The 27,447-nt window shown below is 39.5% G+C and overlaps 2 protein-coding genes across 5 annotated transcripts in view; both read right to left on the bottom strand.

The window, feature by feature from the left end:
- The window catches only part of LOC133522773 (uncharacterized), a 195,338-nt gene that overhangs the window by 12,500 nt on the left and 155,391 nt on the right, over nt 1-27,447 (bottom strand). The window lies entirely within an intron of this gene.
- LOC133522757 (protein Son-like) lies at nt 251-27,365 on the bottom strand. Of its 4 annotated transcripts, none has more exons than XM_061858194.1 (14): nt 26,452-27,365; nt 24,220-24,306; nt 23,171-23,362; nt 22,522-22,685; nt 21,963-22,138; nt 21,201-21,347; nt 20,918-20,994; nt 18,122-18,252; nt 17,720-17,805; nt 17,531-17,611; nt 16,220-16,336; nt 4,582-4,773; nt 3,801-3,974; nt 251-1,158 (listed from the first exon to the last, which is right to left on the bottom strand). In XM_061858194.1, the coding sequence occupies exons 1-14, from the start codon at nt 27,288-27,290 to the stop codon at nt 1,045-1,047; spliced, it is 2,577 nt and encodes an 858-aa protein (XP_061714178.1). In that variant the 5' UTR covers nt 27,291-27,365; the 3' UTR covers nt 251-1,044. The 4 variants fall into 4 exon arrangements, with proteins under 4 accessions (XP_061714178.1, XP_061714179.1, XP_061714180.1 ...); XM_061858195.1 differs by having other exon boundaries at nt 16,220-16,321; XM_061858196.1 differs by lacking the exons at nt 251-1,158; nt 3,801-3,974 and adding an exon at nt 6,419-6,486 and having other exon boundaries at nt 4,634-4,773.

Raw genomic sequence — 27,447 nt, 5'->3', positions numbered from 1 at the left:
CTCTTAATTCCACACTCCATAATTATAATGTAACCATAATCTGTTTTTTTATTCCCTAGACTAAAATGACAACCACAAATGTCAAACGTAGAAATAATGTGACCAGCTTAAAACAAATAGTGCTGATCTTTGATTTCGGTTTGTGAATAACCGATAAATATTAAATTAATTTTAGATTCAACAAACAATGAATGAAATCTACTCACTACATGATAGGAAGTAAACAATAAATAAAATCTACTCGCTACTAATCCACTAAAACGTTTAAAAATTACATTATGAGCTTCGAGGTGTCTGCTAATCTTACAATAAAATCGCTTTTAAATATTAGACATATCGTGTATAGACCTGGATACCAACTTTCTAAATGCCTCAAAATGCTCCCAACAGTTTATTTTCGGTTAGTACCGGTTGTAGCACATCACTATTTATAAGACGTAAAAAACTAGCAATACATGAAATGTCATTTTAGTCTAAGGGATAAAAAAAAAGACTATAGTTTTTCTTTTGACTTTACTAATCCTTCATGCTGTCGACCTTCCATTAGATCCATTCTTGCTTTCATCTGCTTAAATCATTTTTGGGATATAACATACCTAGAGTGAGACCAAGCTAAATTGGCAACGATTTTGTTAGCCCAGCCTGTGCATGTGTTAAGTAAACGTCATAATTTCATAGAAGTTTGACGTTTAAAATAACACTTGCACTGTCTGGGCTGTCAAAATCGCTGCCAACTTATCTTGGTCTGACTCTATGTATTTATACAGATTATCAACCTTGTGTATGTACCTATACTATACCCATTTTTAGTTATTGTTTGAAATCCTCTCAAACTAACTGTTATTAGAGGACCTTAAGATTCGAAATATTCGAACTGAAAAGTAGTCATTTACATTTATTTTTGTAGGACTTTCGTATTACATCTTCTGTGGACTATTTAATGATCAAAACTCCCTCGGATATAAATTTATCCAATTATCAGGATTCTTTATCTTCTTGTGCTATCTGTGAAATTAACATTTTAAATAATGTATGGTGTCATGGTTAAGGGGTAACGATGCCTAGTTTCTGTAGCGCCAGTTGCGCAGCATCAGCTTTGGCCTGTTTCTTGTTGGCGCTCGCCACCGCCGGCTGGTATTCCACGCCGGCTACTCTAACCTGGGGACAGAGTACAGCGTTACAAACACAACTTTCCCCCTTATTCATAAACGTCTAATAAAGTTAACAAGTCGCTAATAATCGTTTGTCCCTTTCGGACGCATTGGTATGATGGAAAGGGACAAACGATTATTAGCGGCTTGTTAACTTTAGTAGCCGTTTATGAAGGGGGTTTATGTACAAATTTAAATACAGTAATAGGCAAGAACTACACTTTAATCCAATCGCTCTAGCATGGAGCGTACAGCTTTGATTAAAAAAGTTCTGCAATCATAATGAGGTTACTGTATGGTTAACAGAATGAGATAGCGAGGCACAGTCGAGTTTAGGAAGAAAAGTGTCAAGTCTTTTGTGTCAGTTGGTTGGGATAATTCTGTAATTTCACATACTGGCTAGACACGCCATACGGAAATCGTTTTAGTCTGTACACGCTATTATGTGTGCGGTAGTTCCTAAAGACGCAGTACAGTATATTCATATTCATATTCATATTCATTTTATTTATAATATCTATAATATTACATGTCAATTGTGTATATAAAAAAGTTTACAATTTAATAAATTTAGTTAACAATATAGGTAAAAATAAACATCATTAACTACTCGTTAATTTATAATTTAATATTTAGGAACTCTTCCAAAGTATAAAATGTGTGCTCGAGAAGCCAACTTTTTAGTTTTCTTTTAAAACAACCTAGAGAAGGAGCTGAGGTTATTGTTTCTGGCAGCTTGTTGTAAACAGTCGGACACATAACGTGTGTTATCTTCCCTGATCTCGCAAGTCGTCGCTTAACCGGCAGAAGCCTGTTTGGGTATCGGAGCGGACGGGCTGAGTCTGCGCGTTTTTTATAAGTGTGTAGATTAATGTAGGCATAAGTAGCAATCTGTTGAATTATTATCGACGGCATAGTCAGTATGCCCAATTCTTTAAAGAAGGGCCTCACTGAAGTATCCTGAGACACCTGCATTACCGCGCGCACACCTCTTTTTTGGAGTCGGAAAGCGCGTTGCCAGTCCGCTGCACGCCCCCACAACTCTGTGCCATACTGTAAGAGTGAGTGAATGGTTGCGAAATAGCAGGTTCGCACCACATTCCGTGGCACGACTCGAGCCAGGCGGCGAAGCGCGAAGCAAGCACCACCGAGTTTGCCGCAAAGTTTATCTATATGGGGGGCCCACGACAGTTTTCGGTCGATTTCGAAACCCACAAACGTCATGATATCTACCTGCTGCATACATACGCCACCAGACTGAACCGTAAGTGACCGCGGTGTGCGGCCTCCGACGTGGAAGTGAATGAAATGCGTTTTGGTCAAATTAAGCGCGAGGCCGTTCAGACGAAACCACCGTGATAACTGGTCTGCTGCGTCATTAAGCTGCGTCTGCAGGCTATCCTCATCTGGTGCCGTTACAATACCCGCCACATCATCAGCGTACATTAAGATCTCGGCTGCCGTTATTGCTTCGGGGAGGTCATTAATTAACAGGGAAAACAGTATATTCGAGATCGACGATCCCTGGGCCACACCCATAGTTGTAGTTAGCGGATCCGACCTGGATAGCCCTCCATCTCCCACGACTACCTGCGATCGACTGCGCAGACCATCAGTGAGGAGGTTAAGAGCACTTCCACGTATGCCGTAATGTTTCAGTTTGGCTGCGATGACACTGTGGTCGGCCACGTCGAAAGCCTTGGAGAGGTCGCAGCAGAGCATCGCTACTTGCTGTTTATTCTCCAGAGCATCCAAGACCTTGCGCACGACTTCGCGTGCTAGGTCGGTGGTACAGCGGCCGGACCTGTACGCATATTGGCAGTCGGAAATTGCATCTGTCGAATTTAGAAACGTTGTAAGTCGGCAACACAATCCATTTTCTAACACCTTAGCGACGATAGGAATGATGGATACTGGTCGGTACCCGTCCATATTTTCTGTTTTACCTTTGCCTTTAAACAGAGGGGACACCTTACTCATTTTTAAAGACTTAGGGTACGATCCTTCTTTAAGACATAAGTTGTACATATGAGTGAGAACAGGTGTTATAGTAGAGGCAATTGTATTCAACAAGTCCATGGACAGTCCATATATGTCTTTACTCGTTTTATGAGGTATTCGGGACGTTATTATATTGTAGACCTCAGCGCAGGTAAAACGGGTAAGTCTTATGGAGCGGTCTGTCGGCGCACGCGCCGCACTCAGCTGATCGCACACTCGGTCAAGGTCAGCGCGGGGCGCTCCGCATGCTATCGCGGCACCAACGAATCTAGCGTTCATGGCATCCACCACTTCTTTCTTAGTGCTATACTTTACACCCTTGGAGTTTACTACGAGTTCTGTGAAGTCGATAGGAGGCCGTATATTTTTCCCTCTTTCTTTATTTACTACTTGCCACTATACAGGGCCCGCATGCGGGGTACATGCCATAGGCCCCGCATTCGGGGAACCATATACATTGGTCGATAGACCCCGCAAGCGATACATAACGCATACCATTATGAGTTTCACTAGTCGTTATACCGTCTGCGGAAAGTCATTGCACACTGTATATCGACCGCGTTAAAGCTAGTTTCATTCGTCTTCCTTTTTCATTTCACATTCAGTATTCCTATTTAGTCTATGCTCTAAAAATCTACATGAATTTACCTTAAACAAGAAGTTCTTCTTATGATCAGGGCCACACTCGAAGCACAGATTATACTCGGGCGGGCCGAGTTTTTGTTTCGAGCAGTACTCCCCAAGTAAAGATACAGGATGTTTCCCGCCCGCTACTAACGCAGGCGCTGCGCCGCCCCTCCGCGGCTGACGTTGAACTTTCATCTGAAAATTTAATGTAATTTATAGACAACTGTTTAAGAGTAAGATTATAATTGATATTCTGTATATTTGAAAAGCAAGTAAGTTAACACAACAAGCAGCACGCAAGGTAACAGTTTAATACTAAATAGTGAATAATAACAAAATTTCCGTGAGACTTATACATTATACATACACATTATATATATTATGCGAGTGACCCACTTCAATATACATAGTAATAATTTATAATTACGAACCAATAATAAGCAAATATATTGACTAATTTATCATATTGGCAAACTTTGGAGTTTGTAGAGAATTTCCCATTAATTATTTATCGACGCGATTGTAAAGAGCGGAAGAAGTTAAAAAAAAATCGTCGAAGTTGAGTGTCTATGAAAGCACTTGTTTACCCAGTATATCATAACGCTCAATTTTATTTTATTTTATTGTTACCATACTACCACATCTTGACCACAGATTTTCAACTCATTCTGACATTAGGATGTTTCAAATCATTTTTTATGCATCACAAACTCACGTCTGGACAAGTAAAACTAAAAACAAGATACCCACCCATTACACAAAGCCTTACATTAAACATGCATAAACGTAAAACATTACTTACTCCTTTGTTGTTCCTCGTACTGACCTCTTCTTTAGCCTGCAGACCTCTTGTGTCCAGTTTGACCTCTAAGAGTAACGGTTGGAGGGTCCCCGTGCCCTCTTTTCCGAGCCCTTGGCCCGGGGTCCATCCCATTTTCTGGAGGAGGTGCATGCCCATCCCCCCTCCTACTGGTGCTGCCCTCATGAGTTGATCCTAAATGTTATTATTATGTTAGCTTTTCGATATATTTAAGAGGCATATAGTAATCAGAAGGGCAAGTACAATATCTTTTATCGCTAAGTTTTAGGGCTTGGTTACATGAGGACGACTGGCGACATTAACAGTCGACTCAATGAAAAGTAACCTTAGCCCGCGTAGCCACCATGCCAATCGTTAACGCTCCCTAACATAGCATAGTCATCTCTCTCTATCACTTTTCCTTATTAGTGCGAAAGTGACAGTTGCGTTTCGTTCGCTTCGGAGCTTAATGATTGGCATGTTGGCTACGCGGGCCGTTCACGCTCCTTGGCGAACGAAACGCAACTGTCACAGTCGCACTAATATGGAAGAGTGTTAGAGAGAGATGACTATGCTACGATACGGAGCGTTAACGATTGTAACGTTGGCTACGCGGGCAGAGTGCCTACCGCGAACCACGTTCGACGTGTTTTACCTCCCTGTCACACTTACGTACGAATTTACAAGTGCGACAGAGAGGCAACACATCGAACGTGGTTCGCGGTAGGCCCTCAGGTATGCATAAGGTAAAAGTTTTATAACAGCGATAAATTGTATTGCATTATCAGTATTATCAAAATATACAATTGTATGATAGTTGCGTCCGAGAAGGTTAAAAAAATCCACATTTTACACTGGATAACTGGAAATCATTTTTTGTCTTGGATCGACAATACTATCGATTGTATCGATTGCGCGAAAAAAAAAACCTACGTCATAAAATAATTATCAAAAAATCTACAGACCTATAATTTGAGAAGGGAACAGACTTAAAATTAATTAAGTAAAATTAACCTTTTTAAGGAACTTTCGAAAAGGATTAGAGAGGTCACCGGTGACCGCAGAGCTGGCAGCTTTCTCGCTCAAAGAATTAGTCTTGCGATACAGCGAGGAGATGCTGCTAGCATCTACGGCACCATGCCGCAGGGGGATAGTTTTATCTTATTTTAAGTCTATTTTTATTTATTTTTAGATCTAGGTTTTAAGTTTTGTAGTTTAGTTTTTAGTATATTTACCAAATTTAATAGCTGTTAAATTAATCAAATTAAATTTTAATAAATTATTAAGTAAAATTAAATTTGGGGGATCTTTTTAGGTAGTTTTTATTTAATTGTAATTTATTCTATAAGTAAAATTTTCGATGTTAAGACATTTTTGATGTATATTTTGCAAATAAATAATTATTTGAAAAGGGTCCACTTATATAAGAAAAAAATTCTTCACAATTATTGCCGCCATAAAATATCTTCATAATAAGTAACAAAATCTACCTGGATAATTTTTTTCCTGGTAGGTGTAAAAAAATTATAAGTGTTTTTGATTCTTGGTGAAAAAGATCAGAAAAATCACGGTTAATAAAATACAGTTTTTTAAACTTCACTTTTTGACAGTATTTGTCACTCTTACACCTGCATAGGTGTCAAAGAATGGCAAATTCTATCTTTGTAAATGCAACTCTCGTACATATCAAGACACAGACCAACAATTTACAAATTGTAATCGACACAGCCATCCATCAAAGAATACAAGGTTAAATGACATTTGCATAAAAAGTAAGTCAATTTGATATAAATACACAACCACAATAATTTTCCAGTTTCCCCGTTCGTAGGAAACTTACCTGGTGTGTCGCACCTATTGCCCGCGTGCTCGCTAGCGTAGTGCGCGGATCTCCTTATCACTTAAAAGCTGCAACAAATATTCGCGGTTTCCCCATTTTAGCCTCATTTTTCTAATGAGCCGATTTAGACCAAAGTTCAATAAGATCGACGTGCGAACGCGTTTTATAAGGCTTGTAAAGTACGGACCTTAAAGCAGGAATAATTTCGTACAGTACAGTTTGCGTAAGTGTTATTAAGTTTTATAACACGCGACGTAGAGAAAAGAAATTGGTCAAACATATTTAAATAGACAATTTGTAGGAATATTTCGCTTTACTTAAAAATATTGCTTAATAATGTGGAATGGAATTGATTCAATCTTCACAGCTCATTGAAAAATCGGCTTAAATCTTTAAAGACTGACTTCTAACGTATGACATAATTTTTTCTGCCAATTAATAAATACCGTACTTACAGAGATTATGAAGAAATTATATGCGTAATGAATATGATTGTAATATGTATAAATTATAAATTACAAATATAATATAGTAAGTACTATGTAATTTTATTACAGGGCCCTACTTTGAAATTGCAACTTATAATAATTTTACAAGTGTCAACGGGCAATGATGCTTGTCCCATTATGAGCGGCCTTTAATTTGTATACTTGAAGAATTATACATTGTAATATAACATTTAAAACTTCGTCGTGTTAAATACATTATGGTCGTGGTCGCGGATAACTGGAACCTCAGTTATCCGCGACCACGACCAGTGAAACCTGCGTCGAAAGGTCGGAAATAAAGGTAACAAAATAAATTCGCGATAGAACCGGTTTTAAATATGTTTAAAAATACACATTGTAACTTTATGAAATTGAGCCCTGGTCATAAATACACTATGAGCATTCTAATGCCTCCGAAATAAATTAAAATAAGAGCACACTGCGTTCCTTGTCGGCGGTAGCGAGGCCGTGAAGATGACGGCGAGAAACACGAGTGTGCCATAGGCTATGGTATACTACAAATATAATGACCCTAATGTATAATAATATCTGAATCGATTAAACAAAACAAAATAATCATATGAAAACTGTATAATTATAGAACAACTGTGACAGTTTAAAATAAGTAAATTAAAATACTAAAAATAATATAAGATAACGCTAGTGTCAGTCTTTGTACAAGGGGAAAACTGAATATTTGTTTGCAAGTATTGGCAATGATAGTAAGCATGCCATTGGCAATGGCATAAGAACTATCATTGCGTTGGACCCAGGAGTATAGTGTAAGGAGCGAACTAATCAGTTCTCTCTTTACACTTGACGAAAAAATGCAATTCAATGGTGATGGTTGCAATAACATTTCATTTGAAGATTTTGAAGTAACCTCGACCGAGCGAACTGGGGTCAGAGTTAACTTTAGGTGCACGGTGCATCTTTCTTGTTTGTATGTTCCATGGTTTTTTGACTATATCTTGAGTATTATTTATCCCATTTTCATGAATTTTGACAGAAACGTTAGTAATTAAATTCGATTTTTTTTTAAAGTTCGAATATGGGAAGGATCACCTTTAAGGAGTTACAGGGATCAAATTGTATGCATGTGTCGCGTGATCTCTGTTTGGGCCGACTACAACTATCTGACATTCTCACTTATTTGGCATTCTAAATGTATTAGAACTTAACAAGTTCACATACTAAACACATAACTTAAAGAAGTGAGATAATTACGCCGAATTCAAGTCGATATTCTAGAGTATTTAACATGGCTCTCACTAAAGCTCTCGCTCTGATATATAAACCGTCAATTCAATACCCCAAAATAACACGCCAGAGCATGTTATTGCAATCATCATGTAAATAATTTGGTCGGAAAGAATAATACAGTCGTATTATAAGTTCTGACCACAGCAGCGGGCGGCGACGGCAGCGGAACTGAAAGAAGATTAGTCCTCAGGCTTAAAGTATCAAACAAAACCGTTATACACTTATACATATTCTTACACACATTTTACAAGTCTAATACATTAATTTTAAATTTTTAGATAAGAATTTGATAACTTCAATATTTGTGATATGTATATGAAATATAGCTCTTTTAGCCAGGTTTTGTTTGACACTTTAAAAACAAAATATTCACTGATGTAAGTGTTTAATCGCCACAAATGTTCTTAGTACAATTGTGGAACCAGAGAAAGGGATTACTTTAAATTTTGTGTTTAAAAATATAAACTTTAGAGACGATGCCACTTATGATATATATTAAACATCATGTATAAATCCTATTTAAATAAAAAAAGTACAGGTTTTACTCGTATATATGTTATTGATTTGATTTCATACCTATTGCCGTAACCAATATGAACCAGTTAAATAAAAATATTGAATAATATGATCTCAATTAGTGTTCATTTGATGAGAGTTGGAGAGACTAAGCGGGAAAGTTTAATCAGTAGGCTTAGCTTAGGAGCGCCGCGACTATATCTCGTGCGCGAAATATATTACCCGTCTTTATCAAACTGTAATTAAATATATATAAATATATATATAAGATCGCGGGCGAGATATAGAATAAATTACTAGTTTACCGCCGCCTGTAAAAAAAATCTCGCTACACGTCCGCCTCACATAGCAAGTGGATAGAGTTAGACCAAGTTGACAACGATATTGATAGCCCAGACTGTGAAAGTGTTATTTAAATTTTAAACGTCATAATAAAAAGTAAATGTGTTCTTACTTATTGCTCATATCTATTTTTTTGGCCTCTTTTTTTTAAATTGTACCTTTTATATATTCCATATCATTTATTTAGTGTAATAGACATTGTAGCGGCGGATTTGAGCGTTTACAACTTACGTGATCCAGCAGCTCCTGTTGGTGATGGCCACGTGATGATTTTGGCTAATTTGGATAATCCTGTGCTCTTTCGACAGCTACATACATTCCATAGACGCACTGGGTAGAAAGTCACTTTCTTGTCTGGTTTGCACTTAACTCTGCAGCGAGGAACTCGAAATTTTGATTTATTTTAACGGAGTGCAACGACGGCGTGCACTAGCGTAAATCGCAGGCGAAGTTGTGTCTTTTTACTTCACTAGGTGGCGTGACAGGGCTTTGAGATCTTGTTAGTTGTTATCTCAAAAGATGCCGCCACATAACACGAGAAATGTATTCTTTCTTAATTGTGTTGCTTTGTACGTACAAAAAATACCTATTCAAATATATATAGAAATTAATTAATACTAATCTGTTCCTCTACGGAACATGCCGCTCACCTTAAAAGCACGTAGTGACTTTTAAAGGAACGTGCGAAAGTTTAACAAGATATGAAACTTATGCCTAACTTAAATGCTAACATTAAGAATCGTAACGATTGTAGGAATTATTCTAAAGGTAAGGGACAGACCTTAACTACGGGTCGCTTGAACAATGTATTCCCACTTTTTAAAGTTACAACACGAATAACTTGATCAGTGCCCGGATGGACAGCATGAACGCGCGCGAGCCTCCACTGTAACGGTGGCAAGTGGTCTTCGCATACCACAACAACAGTGCCTTCACGGATGGCGGGACCGCGATCTTGAAGCCACTTTGTACTCTGTTGCAGTTGATGGAGATACTCACGACTCCATCGACGCCAGAAATGCTGTATAGCCTGCTGTACCCAACGCCAACGCGTAAGACGACTAGGGTTTTCATCGATCAAAGAAACGTCCGGTAGGGCCGTTAAGGGCTCTCCGATTAAAAAGTGAGCTGGCGTAAGGGGCAAGGGGTCAGAAGAGTCTGAACTTAGCACGCAGAGTGGACGACTGTTAAGTACCGCTTCAATTTGACAGGTCAGCGTATGCATAGAATCATATGTTTGCGTCTGTGTACCTATTACGCGGTGTAAATGGGTTTTAAAACTCTTAACAGCCGCTTCGAATAGCCCACCGAAATGGCTAGCATACGGTGGCTGAAAATGCCAAGTTAATCCTTGTTTTAAGGTTTGTTGATTGAGAGCGCTAATGACGGAATCGTTACGCAAGAACGCATATAATTCTTTAAGGTAATTATTACAACCAACAAAGTTACGTCCGCAATCGGTATATATATCTGTACAATATCCTCGGCGGGACGTGAAACGACGCAACGCGGCTAAAAAACCTTCTGTGGAAAGTTCTGAAACTAACTCGAGATGTACAGCCTTAACGCTCATACATACGAAAACGGCAACATAACATTTTATTATTTTTGCATTACGAACTTTATTAGCGCGAACGTAGAATGGTCCGCAAAAATCGCATGCAGTTTTACTAAATACGCGCGCGGGGCGTAAGCGAACCGCGGGAAGCATACCCATGCGAGGTTGGCCGTGACTCGGCCGAGCCCTGAAACATGGGATACAACGATGTACGCGTAGACGCACAATATCGCGACCTGAAATAATCCAATATCGCTGTAAAAGCGAGGTTTGGACGCACTGCGGACCGGCATGCAATTCATTTTTATGAGCATCGTCAATAATAAGATTTGTAAGATGATGTCGTTTAGGTAAAATCAATTGATGTTTGGACTCATAAGGTAAAAATGATTTGTGAATACGTCCGCCGACTCGTAATAATCCCTCACTATCTAGAATAGGCGCGAGACGCCGCAAACGTAAGGAAGGGGATTTATTTGACGAAATATTTTTAATATCGTCTTCGAACATTTTTTGTTGCGTAATCAATATAAGTCGCTTTAATGCAAACTGGTACTCTGGTACGGTGATGTATTCAGGGAACGTTTGTTTATGTTTTCTACATATATTATAGAAACGAAATATTAATGCCGTGACGCGAACTAATTTACCTAGCGATGAAAATCGCGTAATAAGGGTATCATCGTCCAGGGAGGTAGGCAATGTGGAAACACATGCACAATTAACATTGGATGATTCAGTTTTATTACGTTTTTCCTCCGTTGTATTGACTACCGGTTTTTGTATAGGCCAGGAGTCGTGGCCGTGTTGAAGCCATATAGGACCATGGAGCCATAAGTCACTTTGCACGAGTGCGGCGGGCAGCAAACCGCGGGACGCCGGATCAGCGCTGTTGTCGGCTGACGGGACGTGACGCCAACAGCTCGCCGGGACACGGGACAAAATCTCACTGGTGCGATTAGAAACAAACGTTTTCCATTCGTGTGGGGGTGACTTAAGCCACGCGAGCGCAACGGAACTATCTGACCACGCGTATACTTGATTGGGGCGAATACGATCACCGTAAATATGCATTACTCGTTCTATCAATTTTGACAGAATCACACATCCCATTAATTCCATCTTCGGGATAGTGAGGCAAAGCCGAAGTGGAGCTACGCGGGTTCGAGCTATGACTAAATAAGTTTGAACCCTACCGGTATTGTCCGTAAGACGTATATAAACACATGCGGCATACGCAATTTGACTTGCATCTGCAAATCCGTGAATTTCGATTGAATCGAAGTCGTCAGTATTAAAAATATGACGAGGAAATGAAATTTGCGATAAGAGCGGTAGCTCATTAACAAAACTCGTCCATGAGTTAACTATATCGATAGGTGGTTCCGAGTCCCAAGGAACTTTTGCTAACCATAGCAATTGAATTAAATGTTTGGCAAACAATGTCACCGGAGATAATAACCCGAGTGGGTCGTAAATTTTTGCAATTTCCGAGAGAATTGCCCGCTTTGTACAGGCTTTAGAAGTACTTTGTACCTTGAAGCTAAATGAGTCGGGTCCCGGATTCCATTGAAGTCCAAGGACTTTGACCCCTTTGTCATTTTCCATTTCGGCAAAATGAACATTTTCGCGCCGCTCACCGTGAAAATCTGGCGGTCGCATAGTAGCGAGAATTGCTGGCGAGTTACTTTGCCATTTACGTAATTCGAACCCGGCCGTGGCACAAATACCTATCAGCTCCTGCTGCAGAGCGAGGGCCTCAGCTGTGGTATCAGCACCGGTTACCACGTCGTCGACGAAAACGTCATTTAGTAGGACTGGTGAGGCGAGCGGGAAATGCTTAGCCTCGTCGTACGCCAACTGTTTGATCGTACGTAAGGCGAGATAAGGGGAACTGCTTACACCGAATGTAACGGTACGAAGTCTATAATCGCGTAAAGGCTCCTCGGGCGATTGGCGCCAAAGGATGCGCTGAAAGTCCCTATCAATTTCACGCACCAGAATATTGCGATACATCTGTTTGATGTCGGAACAAAATGCAATGTTATGCACTCGGAATTTTAGAAGAACGTCAACAATGTCTAAATGTAACTTAGGACCCGTTAACAAGGCGTCATTCAACGAGTGACCACTCGTTGTGCGACAACCAGCGTCGTACACTACGCGTGTGCGTGTGGTTTCGGAAATTTTTGACACACAATGGTGGGGTAGGTAGTAACTCGCACTAGCAGGGGGTTCATCGTCCGCGAGCTCCATGTGGTTGAGATCCACGTACTCCTGGAGGCAAGCATGATAATCCGCCTTCAACTGGGGGTTACGTTCTAGACGATATTCTAATTTATGAAATCGTGCTAGGGCAATTTGCCGAGACTCACCGAGCGGCGGTGCATCGGGCTTGAATGGCAGAGCGACCACGTATCGCCCTGTTTCATCGCGCGTATGCGTCTTTTGAAAAAAGGATTCGCATAGCTTTTCTTCGGGAGTGTAACTCCGCATCTCTGGTACTGACTCCAGCTCCCAAAACTTCTGCAGATTGTCGTTGTCGAACGACGTAAAACAAGTATGGCGTGGAGTCGAAACATTAGGAGTAAAATTTACTTTACCTCCTAGCAAATAACCAAATACACTGTTAATTGCGGTGGGCGTGCCAGGTTTGCCCCTGACAATGCCATCGCGAATAATATCCATAAGGATGTCCTCGCCGAGTATCATATCCACTGGCTGAGGTTTATGAAATTCAGGGTCGGCCAGAGCGAGTCCCTGTAAATGAGGCCATTCAGCGAGAGGTGCTAGTAGTACACTAGGCATTGGACGGGTTAACTTCGCTAAAATAGTAGCCTCTAACGGAATCTTTGGACTTTGTTTGCCCTTAGGCGAAATTGAGCACACGAATGTACCTCTAGGCTCGAGCTGTATGTCGCCTACACCTACTAACGGCTCCCTTACGTGTTGTCGCGGTAAATGAAGCCGTTGCATACACGCTTCCGTTATAAGAGTCGCCTGAGAACCCCCGTCTAACATACAGCGAATTGTAGCAATCTTATTCCCTTCGTAATGAAGGTCAACCAACGCTGTTGAGAGTAAAACCGTGTTAGGTCGTTTTCCTAAGCTACCTACACTTTGTTCGTTCACGCCGTGAACTGCAGACGGGTTATGAGTCGTACTAGTGCTAGTGCCGGGCTGTTCTGTAAGAGCGAGCGAGACAGCAGCAGATTCCGCAGCTTCGCTTATAACCGATCGCGGAATGTATGATTCTAAATGAATTAACGTATGGTGCCTTTTATTGCATTTACGGCACTTAAAACTCGATTTACAATTCCTTAAGTCGTGCCCGGGGCATAAACAATTGTAACACATGTTATTTGTTTGAACAAATGCAAATCTCTCTTTCGCTGATAAGTCTAAAAATTCAACACATTTATTAATTGAGTGAAGTCCTTTACACTTCAAGCAAGATCGAACCTTATTCGCCTCGTCATAAGGTCGACTTTGGGTTGGCGCCGCATTTGCCAACAAAACTCGTTTGTGCGATTGAGCAGAATTTATGTTTATCTTGCTTTTGATGCCCAATGATGAACAGTTTTTAGTGGACTGTGGATTTGAAACTGAAATCATCTGTTCCGCCGAAAGTTCGCGTTCTAAAAACATAATTAAGCTTTGTACTTTAGGTATTTCGCCCGGGTTGGTTAAGCAACGTTCATAATCTTTTCGCGTATTTACGGGAATTTTACGTAATAATAAATTTAACAGAACGAAATCCCATTCTTTAACCGGAAACTCCATGACTTCAAGCGCCTTAATGTTTTCATGATAAACATTAAGTAAATTTCGCATGGTAGCAGCTGACCGTTCGGAACACGATTCAAGGTTAAACAGCCTGTCCAGATGCTGTGTTGCAATAATACGTTTATTGTCATAACGAGATTTTAGAATATCGAGCGCAATTGAATAATTACTTTCCGTTATGGGAATTGATTTAATTAAATTATGTGGTTCGTTTTTGACTGAAAGGAGCAAGTACCTAAACTTTTCCGCATCCGAGTAGGCATTGTTATTATGTACTAGCGATTGAAATAAATCAAAAAAGGCAGGCCAACCAGTCGGTTCGCCGTGATATTCTGGAAGTGATAGTTTAGGTAAATTTCGACGATCACTTATCAAAGTGTCGTTGGGGGTAAAAGCGCGGCTCGCGCGACGTTTTTCCACGTCTACCTCCTTTAGGTTATGTAAATGCGTAACTATCGCGTAATACAAGTCATTAAAATCGTTACGAATCTTAATATTTGCTTCTTTATTGAAGTTTTGCGATTTAATTAACGCTTTTTCGATTTTAGTTTGAATCTTTGTAAACTTTCGCTGATGCACTGTTAAATCTGTAGTTCTTGAACGAAATTGATCTGTATTTGTCGCTGCGAACTGTAATGTTCTCTTTAATTCGTCGAGAATTAAATCTCGCTCGAATATGTCTTGTGTAATACACGATATGTCGGCTTCAGCATTGCCGTCTGTAGGGTTTGGGGCCATTTTGCGAAGCAAAGATGGCGGAAATGGCAATACTAACTTGAACTATACACGTGTCTAAATGAAAAATTGGGTACGTAATACCGCAAATTACAAAAGCAACACAACCAGAGAAAGAAAGATCCGGATCGAACGGATCAAAATAATATATGTAGCGGCGGATTTGAGCGTTTACAACTTACGTGATCCAGCAGCTCCTGTTGGTGATGGCCACGTGATGATTTTGGCTAATTTGGATAATCCTGTGCTCTTTCGACAGCTACATACATTCCATAGACGCACTGGGTAGAAAGTCACTTTCTTGTCTGGTTTGCACTTAACTCTGCAGCGAGGAACTCGAAATTTTGATTTATTTTAACGGAGTGCAACGACGGCGTGCACTAGCGTAAATCGCAGGCGAAGTTGTGTCTTTTTACTTCACTAGGTGGCGTGACAGGGCTTTGAGATCTTGTTAGTTGTTATCTCAAAAGATGCCGCCACATAACACGAGAAATGTATTCTTTCTTAATTGTGTTGCTTTGTACGTACAAAAAATACCTATTCAAATATATATAGAAATTAATTAATACTAATCTGTTCCTCTACGGAACAGACATTTAAATTTTCTAACCCTATAATTTTATAATTGGGTATATAATTAATATAACATTTATTAATCAAGTAACATAGAATGTAACTAAAAAAACGAACAAAATAAATAAACTAATCATTAAATATTGTAATATCTTGTATCATATGTGCTTTTGTATCTAGTGTGTAATGTGTAATTTTATTATATATACGGTTTCTATTTGCGAGTTCCAGTAATTGGCTCTGTATTACTATCTAAAAAGTTTAATGTATCTTTTATAGCTGTTGGAATTCCTTGTATAAATAAATAATTTCATAGAATTTTGCCGTTTAAAATAACATTTGCACAGTCTGGGCTATCAATATCGCTGTCAACAGAGCTTGGTCTAACTCTAGGTCTTACTATAGATAACGAATCAGAATAAAATACTATAAAACTTATAATAAAGTATGGACTTTCACATAGTTAAAAGTTCCTTCATTGTCGCTGAACATTTGTGGCGGTTAAACACGGCGAGTGCGCGGGGTAAGATGGGACGGTACCTTCTTGGCCCAGGCCTGCGTGCCGCTGGCGAGCTCCTTGGGCGTGAGGATCTGCGCGCCCGTGGAGCCCGTGAACTGGCCCGCCTTGGTCGACCAGCCGAACTGGTGGGCAGACGACTGTTCAAGTCGCATGGTCATTTTGAATTAATTAACAAAAGATGCAAATGAAAGTATTAACGAAGTAATAAAAATAACGTGTCTTAAGTGAAAGGTGTTCTTGACTGTGAACATCTTAACGTAAGCAGTGTTGTGTTAATCAACTTGCATGAGTAAAACACAAAATACACTTCATAGAAACATACAATTGAAGAAACAAAAATATTTTATTTTTATAGGGGTGAAAACTGATATGTTAGTGGAGATGTGCTCTAACTAATTTGATCCGATAACCAAAATATTATTTAATAAATCAGAATTATACGAAAAAAAATACTGAGTATAAACTACATACAATGTTGCACTTTTTTGACTTTTCTAAGAAAAGTAAGAAGCAGAATTTTAGTTTGAAATGTAATAAAAATAAGCCAAACCATAAAATATTATCAGATCAAAACTTGTTTTCTTAGCATTTTTAGAAATAGAAGTGACTGTTAAAATTTCCTTGGTTATATCTGTTATTTTCATTGGTTATACCAAAGGGAATTCAAATAGAGGTGGGTTGTCAAAGAAAATTTTGTAGCCACAGTAAATTTACTGCCATCTTTCGACAGATGATTAAAACTTTTAGACGCCATATGATTTTGATCCTTATTATTTTACTAATGTGTTAAATATCAAAAAGTGGCGCCATCTTACCGGGCATCTGCTAAAGGTTTTGGCGTCATCGCTCGAAACGACGCCGCCATACCCTTGGCCTTTGATCTATTAGATGACGTTTTTGATAATTTAACACATACCACTGAAAGAATAAGGATCAAAGTTAAATGGCGTCCTAAAAGTTTCGATTATGTGTCGAAAGATAGCAGTAAATTTATGTGGCTACAAAGTTTTCTTTGACAATGCACGTCTAATTCAAATTCTCAAAATTGATTGTAGGAGAGAGGTAAAGGCTAAGAAATAATCACGCCCCTTAGTTGGACATCCAAAACAAAAACATATGGCGCTCTAAATTGTCAAACGTCACATTCTGGCAATCAGAGTTAACGCAAAATGTATGGAACTGTGTAGCGCCATCTCGTTTACCTGTCAAATTCGAAGCACGAAATTGTCTAACATTTTACACATCTTACTCAACCAATGTATCTATAGTTATGCTCTGAAATCTATTTAAGGTAAGTGCACTATTTAGAATGAAATGAAAACTGTACTTACGCCACGAGTGGTAGACAACTCGTTCTGTTCTTGCTCCTTTCTGATCATTAGCAGCTTCTGTGATACGATCGACGCGACGTCCTAAAATAATATAGGAAATATTTAAATTACTCAATCACATGTTTCTTTTACTTGCTATTGAGATTTAGATTTGTTTAAATCGGTGGTTTGTTGGTCATTGGTACTCACAATAACTTTCGGAGGTTCAATTCCCGGTGGGTAGGCTTGGGGTCCGGGGGCTGGCAATGCCGGTACTGTCGGGACTGAAGCTAGTTCTGAAAATAAATTAAACATCTTGAATATCACAAATAACGAATAAAAGGAAGGAGACACACGGTCTGACGGGTAAGCTACAAAAGTTTGTTAACAAATGCCTAATATCCATTCTGCGCATATTAGCAACAAGGATCTATAGAATCGATGCCACCCAGTTCCACTCAGGCAAGAAATCGCTCAACGAAAGAGGAAGTTGATAGGACACACCATCCGAAGACCAGAGGACTACACGGGCAGGACCTCGTTCAAGTGGAGGCCGCACGGGAGCAGCCGATGGGGCCAATCCTATTATTGGGTAAGCTTTCAAATACTTACGCGTGCCCGTGGTGAAGCCCTTCATGTAGGGCGGCGGCGCCACCAGCGGCGCAGCAGGCACGGGCGCGGGCGCGGGCACGGGCGCGGGTGCGGGCGGCGGCGGCGGCGCGGGCAGCGCCAGCGGGGCCGCTCTGTACAAAACACACATCGTTTACATCACTACACACATACATTACATTATTGATTTTAATGTGTGTGATGAGCACGGATATTTGTTTCTGAGTCATGGGTGTTTTCACACTTATTGAGCTTACTGAGAATGTCCAATTATATATTTATTTATAATATTTTTTTGCTGACGGTCGTGTGGTTGATTTTAATTAACTTTCCCTCTTTAATATCTTTTCCTACTCCTCTACTGTTATCTGTCACTTATACATTAATTAACACGAATATAAGAACATACATAAAAGGTTTCCAGAAAAGTCTACATTGTCTATTCCTCATAACAGCACTTGTGCTTTAAAATCGCTCGTTAGGTACTGCGATTAATGGTTACCAACCTAACAAATTCAAAACGAATACAGTTTTAAACTAAGTGCATTGCTGCCAACTTACAAAATATTCATTTGGTTGCATAGTAAAAACAATCACTTCATAAGTCAGAAACACGCATGTGACACCCGTAATATAGCAACACCCATAGACTACGAAGACTGCTTAGCGTTGCTTGTTAGTCTCCGTAGGCTACAGTGGCCAAAATCGAGAAAAAACTGTCCAAAATTTTAATTTAGCAAGTAGCAAGTACCAGGGCCTCATGAGTTACGAGAAGGTGTCGCTGACCGGCCGGCCGCGGCCCGGGGCAGGCCGGGCGCGTAACAAGGTATGCTCGCGCGTCTTGGCTATATACTTTTGCTTTGTTTACCTAAATTAAGATTTATTTTTGTTGACTCGTAGGAAAAGTATTGTATGCAACGTTGTATAAGTACGTCAAAAAATGCTCGTGGCGTATTCCTTTACAATGTTCGCCTACGCCTTCGGCTCCGGCTCACATTGTAACTCACGCCACTCACCTTTTTTGACCCTTCTTATACAACTGTTGTATAAAATACTATTTTGCTTTATTACAAATCAAACGCATAGAAGTCGTAGATGAGATCAATAACTAGACAAATTATACCATAAATTGCAGTTCATAATCAAAAATTCAACAAAAAAAATGTGTATTTTTTAGGTATTTCACAAAATGTAAACAGCCCACATTATGGTATTTTATTAGGCAAGAATATTCAAGTCAATAAATATAACTCGATGTGACAAACTTAAAAAAGATTTTACTATGAAATATACTTAGGTACTCAACGTAACATAAAGTTGCTAAAATTGTGCTATTTGGCCAATAGGAATAAATCGGAATGATTTGATTTATCAATAGTGTTTTACTTTTGTTATATTTGTTATTACATGGCACTATAATTCGTATTTTAGCATTAGAAAGAATATAAGCCACCTTGACGTTTCTTAAAATTAAATTGAGGCAAATGTGTAACAATTAGAAATCATATCCGATTATTTACTCGAAAGGAAAAGGGGAACTCTTATAGGATCACTTAGTCGTCCGTCCGCCTGTCTGTCTGTCTGTCAAGACCCTTTTTCTCAGAAACGCGTGGAGGTATCAAGCTGGAATTTATATCAAGTACTCAGGTCTACCGTCCCTTGGAGCTGTGAAAAAATTAAACTTCTAAGCCAACGCAATCAAAAGATACAGCCGTTTATGCCGTAAATTTTCGACACTCGCAAGGGAATCAAAACCTATAGAGTACTTCCCGTGAACTCAGAATCTTGAAATTTGGTACGAAGCAACGTCTTATAGCACAGATAAAGGAAAAATTGCGAAAAGCGTAAATTTTTATCTACATCATATAATAATATATACCTACAGGTATATACGGAACCCTCGGTGCGCGAGTCCGACTCGCACTGACACCGGGTTTTCTTTCATAACTAATAGTTACGAATTTATTGAAAGCGTTTTTCAATAAAAAGACGCGTCATGATTGTTAACCTTTTTTCTAATGCTAAAAAAAGGAAGCATAGTAATGAAATGAGACGAATTCTTTAGACATCTGAGGGTAGCACAGCACACTACAAATAGTTTTCCATGCTAAACCGTCAATGTAGAATGCATATTCAAATTGCCGTTTGTTTGACGAAATGGTCCTCAGTGAAAATTAATGTGCCCACAGCATGTGGTATGTAAGTAACCCCATGATCCTTGTGGTTTTTGTATGCACTCCTATTTCGACACGATACAACGGCATTTTAAGAAAATTGACGCGCACATTTTTCAAATACAGCTAATTTCCGACTGTCGACGGCGGACACGATATGGCCACGATCTGGCCATGTTGCGGCGACACGCGCCACGCCTCCGTCAGATATCTAGTACCTTCTATGATCTGAGGTCACGCCGATGCTGAATTTACGTCGGCGGCGGCGGCGCTCATATCTAGCTTGCTGGGTTTTGGCTACACATCAAAGAACGCAAATAATGCAAATATTTGCGTTCACCGTACACACATGGCTCGCTCATAAAGTTCAAACATATTCGCGTTTTTCTGTTGGCACCCCAAGTGTGGATGTCGTGTTTGTGATGTTCGGACTTCATACGAATACGCTACACGAACACGCAATACCTTGTGAAGTGCCGGCATAACTTCTTTCAAACTTAAGTAAGGTAAGGTGGGGCTAAATGCCTAACTCCAAAATCAGAAGTCTGTTTGGGATCAAAGTGCCCGATTTAGGACGATAAATTAAGTAAAACAATAGCAATAAAATACAATGTAATTGGCTTACTTAGGCACAGGAGTTTCCACAGGAGCGATTGCAGCAGGTTTGACGGCTGTCGTTTTCGAGTTCAGTTTCGCAACTTGCTGTGACACCAAAATTTGTAAATATTAAATATTAAGAGAAATAAAAACAACATCTTTAATTCAAAGGAAATTTTTTCATTGATATTTATACGAATAAATTTCACATACCAATTTTAATTTTAACTTTTAAGTATTTTACCATAGACTAAAGACTTTTATTTAGTGGCAAAACGAAAAAAATAATGGAAGCAATATAATAAACTAACCATATCTTTCTTTGGCGGTGAAACAGGTACCCATTCCGAAGCCTTTTCCCTGTGTTGCGACCCTGAGGACACGGGGAACTGCAGTCGCAGCTCTTCCTTGTTGGCTATTGGCAGTGGATTGGTCTTGATCGGGAGGGGTGCTCCACCCTAATTGGAATTGTAAATTTTTTTTATGATTAAATGTCAATAACTAGTATTACAAAAAAATATTAACGAATATAATATAACTAATGTCCAAATGTTATAGTGACGAAAAATTCTAAAATGACAAATAATTCTTCAAGACACATAAGGTACATTGGTAAATGTCTACATAATTATAGTCCGTTTTTTAGCATTAGAAAGAAGGTAATTTATTGAAAAACACTTTTGAAAAATAAGTCACGGCAAATATGTAACAATTATAAATCATATACCTACGATCATTTACATTATTTTTCTTCCATAAGTAATAATTACTGATTATTAAAAAGGGTTTTTCATTTAAAAGATATGTCAAGATTGTTTACGTTTTTTCTAATGCAAAAAAAAAATCGAACTAAGTATAGAAGTAGTTTCTATTTTAGCAACAGCAAGAAAGATGCCTTAATGGTAAGTGTTGCAGTAGGATAGGTATTGCCAAAGTATTTTAGCCATTTTCAAAATTATACCACCCTCGAATTTACTCCGATATACCTTACTGGGAGAGAAAAATAACATAACAGTTTTGCAGTATTATTTAGCATAGATGTCTAAGCGAGTTTTAGTATATGTGAAACCCACCCTTATATTCATAACAATAGGAGCCTTCTCTTTGACTAGGAACGGATGATGGAAGGCGAGTGTATCTTCGTTCTCGCTCATGTCTTCATCGTGAGAAGAGACGGAGGACAGTTCTCCGAGGGCTTCTTTTTTTGATAAGTGCTTGCAGAAATCAGTTAGCTCGTCCACTGATTTACCTGTTGGACAGAAAATAAGAACTGTTTTGTTTTTTCAACGATTTTATGTTCCTGATTACTATTATTCAGCCCAGATATCACAGGCAACAAAAACCAAACACTGCATGTCATCAACATCAGAGATATCTACAAGTGTTTCGACAATGGTGTCAACTGTGCAGAAAGTGCTAGTTCTAAAACAATTAGAATTAGAACAAGGTATTTTTTGGATAGTTAACAAGTCTGAATATTGTTCCGCGAATGTCTGAGAAAAGGTTGGCATTCCGTACTCTGTACTTACCTATATTTGTCTATCTCGCTTCTTCTGGCACTACTCGACGTCTGGAAGCTTCACCCTGGTCTGTGACCTTTGAAAAGGTTGGTATTATGTAATCTGTACTCGCCTCCGGACTGTATGGCGGCCATGACCTGGTTCCTAGTGTGCGGCGGCAACGCGGCCGCGCCGGCCGGTACGGCGCCATTCTTGAGCATATTGATGGCGTTCCTTCTCGCTACTTCTAGAAGACGCTTCTTCTCGCTGTCTGCTAGTTTCACCCCGGTTGGCGACCTGAGAAAATAATGACATGACATACACTGACGTGAGACACTGCAAATCTGAAGATCCTCGTCCTGAACTTACAAAGTATTTCCCACAGCCTAACCAAGCTAAGCAAGTTATGCTTCCCAGTTGGCATTGACAATAGCTTTGCGAAAATCCAATATTCTAAGAAGTAGGTTTCAAATTCCTTTACGACGGAAGTATAATGAAAGCTAAGATTAGGAGAACTGGGTCGCATTTTATAAAAGGCCTATCTATCAACTGTTGATGTCTGTTGCTTTTAACAAATATGGCTGCTAGAAAAAAAAGCATACCAATTCGGTTACAAACCTTGAAAAAAGATCAGTGTAGGTAGCAAATCACCTAAATTAGAGTTCTAGCAGAACAGTGTGGCATCAATGGAGCATAAAATTTCATACGAATCCATTTAATTTAATTTATTTCATCCTCTCATACCATCCATACAAATTGTATGTTTCAAAGCCTTATGTTACCTGGACCTCCTCCCCCTGTGTCTCGGCGACACATGCCTCGGCCGGTGCCTGTCGCGCTCGTGTCGGTCTCGGTCCCGCTCCCGCGACCGCGAGCGCGAGCGGCGCCGCGACCGCTCGTGGCCGCGCGAGCGAGAGCGGCGGCGGCGGCGAGAGGCGGACCGGGAGCGGGAGCGGCGGGACTTGCTGACGGACCTAATGACAGAATAGTTGAATTAATTAGCATGTTTCATAATAGTACATTACGATACAAGTCCGAAAAATAGGAAATTGCCTATTCGCACATGTATCGTACAACGTTTTACAGTACATATGGCCCTTTAAATGTTCGACACACTAACGTAATATGCTAATTTTCGCACTAGTGCTATAAAGTAGCACCATATGTACTGTAAATATATTGTATGTCTTTAATTGCAGAATCAAGATTATCATTCATTAATGAGCCCGCCATTTCGACAGTGTTGACAGAAAAATCCACCTAATTGCACACACAATGTCATAAAAAAAGTATGAAAGTATGAGTCAGCAAAGAAAAACAAAACTCAGTTCAGTGAGTTTATGGTTTAACATTTTCAGTGCCAAGCACCCCATTGCCAATACGAAATGAACCCGACTAGTCTTCGAGCAACACCGGTTTCCGACACGTCGGAAGGGAGGAACCTAAGCGATATCTTACCATACAAATCTGTTTGCCATTTTTTGCGGGGAAAAACGTGCACACAGTCGCACTTCTCACTCACTACATACAAAATCCAATCTGTAATGACGACACAAATACATAGAAAATGACACGTCAAAGATAAATCTTGCACACCTCAATCTCTTTTTGTGTATGGACAACTCACAACATGCGCCGACATAGGTACTGTTGTGCCAATGCTTTGACAGAGGGGAAATAGTATGAATGCCGTCTCCCTTCCCTGTGTTGCTCGAAGCGACTAGTACTTGATCCTTGGCACTGAATGTATGATTATAGTTAGGAAATGCCTGATGAGATAATTTTATTTATCCATTTGCTATCAAAGTCTAGGAAAACCTATACAGCATACCTTCTTCTGGATCTGCTTCTGTCCCTTCTTGAAGATTTGTGGGAGCTTTCTTTGGATCTCTTAGAGTGGCTCCTATCTTCATCTGAACTGTTATAAAAAAAAAAAAACATTATAAAACTACCTGCACAACATGGTTATATTTGAAAGATAGATTATTTTTGATGTGTCAATTACTATTAGTCTAAAATGATTTGGTGGCAATTGAATTTTGGTAGAAAATTTACTTAGGTCGTTTTAAAAAAGTCAGAATTTTGTAAAATCTTTATATTAAACCTGGGGCCCATTTCTCGAACCATATTAGGCTAATAATATTAGTGTTTTCATGCAAACCCATACGATTTGACGGTTTGTGGACAATAATTTTAGTATTACACTTATATTTCATTAATACAATGTTACATTTAATTAATATAAATAATAATTATATACTTAAATAAATGAAATGTTATTTATAACACAATCTTTAACAATTTAAACTAAATTAAATAATCGTCACGAATCGTACCTGGCTCAAATGTCCCCATTACGCTGGCAGCGTTACCGCGCTGAATGGCCAATGCGATCTGTAGGACCAGGCACGATCCGGACCGGGAATCGCACGCCCTGTCCCTCAGCTGCCGACCCAAATCCTAAACAAAGTCCCTGGCCTCTACAGCCCAAGGTCCCGCATTCTCGAATGCAACTGGCGCAAAGTCGTATATTGGTTTCAAGGTAGAGTACTTAGCATGCTTCATTTTGGCGGCATACTCCACGGCTGTCCCAGCAGACCTGATAGTGAGACTCACGTGGGACGGTACAAATGTACTCACGCACGTTGCATCCCACAAGAGGCATCGACCCTTCTGCCATGGAACCAATTTCAGACCATCAGGCCTCTTGCCATCCGTGCGGCACAACCCTGGAGGCTCCAAAACGCAAGGATTATTGGCCGACACGAAAGCCCTGCCGATGACATCATTGATGGCATGATGCCTGGAAAAACGGCCCGCCCACTTCATGCAGCGAAGGCCATGATGACCGTCTTCTTCAACCATGACCCCACAAATGCACCGATGCGCCTCGCACACCTTACACCCTAAACGCAAGGCAACCGCGATTCTTAAAGAATCATTATCCAAGTGTGCCTAGCTAGGGGGAAGGCAGCCACGCTCCCGACTCAGCCCTAGAAGCGGCTTTGAGGCACGCCAAGTCCGATCCTACCACCTCCCCTAAGATATTCACAATGGTCTTTTTGCACAAAATATCGTCACACACACTTAGAGAAATGGGCCCCTGTGTCAATGTCTGTGTCATGTTACACAAGTTAACTGCTGAATAAAATTAATTTAACTTAATTATTTTTTAAATAATCGGGACACTACGATATAGACCAGTTTTAAGACCTGTACTAGCGCAATAGTAACACCCGTCTGCGAGGCCACCAATATAAGTTAATATCTGAACTGTCTAAAAACAACCCCCGCAGACATTTACTCAGCAACAGAGTGGTCAAAGCGTGGAACAAACTACCAGAAGATGTGGTCTCAGCACTGAATGTCAATCAGTTTAAGAACAGCCTAGACAAATACTTAACCAGCGCAAAGAATACATATTAAGTGAAGATCACTCAGATACAGGCAACTATCAGTTGTTTCAACTGCCTGCCTGATTAATAAATAATAATAATAATAAATAGTATCCACTAGACTCTGGCCAGCAAGTTGTGTCACAAAAAAGGTAAAAATTAAAAAAGTCTTAGTCAAACCAAGATAAGTTGGCAACAATTTTGATAGCTCAGACGGTACATGGGTTATTTTTAACATCAAACTTCTATGAAATTATGACATTTACTTGACACTTGCACCATCTGGGCTATCAAAATCGCTACCAACCTAACTTGGCCTGACTCTAACTACATTAATAAATAGTAGTTAACATTTGAAATAAAAAATTATTGCCACAAAGAATGGGATAAAAAAAAAAATTGTGACCTGATCAGATTGCTCTAAATAAATTACTATCAATCCACAACCAGTTTTTTTTGCAGAAACCGAATGTTCAGTGTTACTCAAGCTTTGGCTAAAATTGAAACTTAGTCGGAAACATGATTTTTGTGCTAATACTGGAATTTAGATTAAACACTCAAATAAACATACAATGCAATAGATTGCATGTGGTTTTTTATCTAAATTGATTTTGCACCCCGTAAACCATTGTATGAAGTGTTTGTAATGAAAAACATTGAAAACTTACACTTTAGACTCTTCTGCTGCTTGCTTCTTAAGTATACCTCCAGGATCTGAGGATTTGGGGAACTCTGCATTGGGAACTTCTGGTTTCTCACTACTGCTGGATGAGTCTGTGTATTCACCTTCTTCAAACTTCTCAGCTTTCTTCCTGGCTTCTTCCTCGGCTTTCTTAACAGTCTCCTCGAAAACTGCACTAAACTTCAAGTTCTTAATTTGAATTTTACTCTTTGACTTGTCTTCCGCTTCTTGTTTTTTACCGTCTAACTTTTGACGTAGGTCTTCATGTTTAGGAGAATCTGGCATAGGAATAAGACTAGCATCAAAGTTTGAAACATCGACGCTGTAGTTGTGCGGCTCTTCTATTTTGATAGAGACTCTCCGGTGTTGTACTTCTTTAGGTTCTGTTTTAAGTTTAATTTCGTGCCGAAAATCAGCAGAACTAACGCGGCCGGACTCATTTTTGATTCTTATCGCCTCTAAATCAGCTTTAATTTTAGGAGGTATGTTGCTTTTACTAGGAGTGCTAGACCGTGACCTATCGCGCTTTTTTTTAGACTTGCTCTTTTTCCTTTTCTTGTGCTTGGGAGAGTAGTCGCTATCATCAGAATTGCTGCTACTACTGCTCCGACTCCGTTTCTTTTTCTCTTTCTTGTGTTTCTTTTTGCTTTTCTTTGATTTCTTCAGAGAAGCTTCATCGATTTTGGGAGGATCGGCGTTGAAGGCACTGAATAGCTCTGAAAGAATTTCACTGGAGGATTTTGAAGCTTCTTCTTTTTTCTTTCGCTCCGGCGTGGTCTTTTCCCTCTTAATTAGCAACTCTATTTTGTCAATTAAACTCGTCATTTTATTATATTTAAAACTCGTATGAAAAATGCATGAAAACAACCACCATTTTGTCGAGTTTTGACGTTTAGATTGACGTTTCATTTTATTATGTTGGCGGCTTGAAATAACAATGACCTCTTATGGCCTCTACAAACCTCACGATAATCAAACGACG

This window comes from Cydia pomonella, chromosome 11 (genome assembly GCF_033807575.1).
Source record: "Cydia pomonella isolate Wapato2018A chromosome 11, ilCydPomo1, whole genome shotgun sequence".
Classification (NCBI taxonomy): Eukaryota; Metazoa; Arthropoda; class Insecta; order Lepidoptera; family Tortricidae; genus Cydia; species Cydia pomonella.
This window is presented reverse-complemented; position numbering and strand designations above follow the sequence as displayed.

Excerpts from the sequence above, each read along its gene's own strand:
- LOC133522757 (XM_061858194.1), bottom strand. The coding sequence starts at position 27,290 with ATGACGAGTTTAATTGACAAAATAGAGTTGCTAATTAAGAGGGAAAAG. Across the intron at positions 22,139-22,521 it reads GGCCGCCATACAGTCCGGAG|GTAAATCAGTGGACGAGCTA; the intron begins GCGAGTACAGAT and ends TCTGTCCAACAG. Across the intron at positions 17,612-17,719 it reads TTGAACCTCCGAAAGTTATT|GACGTCGCGTCGATCGTATC; the intron begins GTGAGTACCAAT and ends ATATTATTTTAG.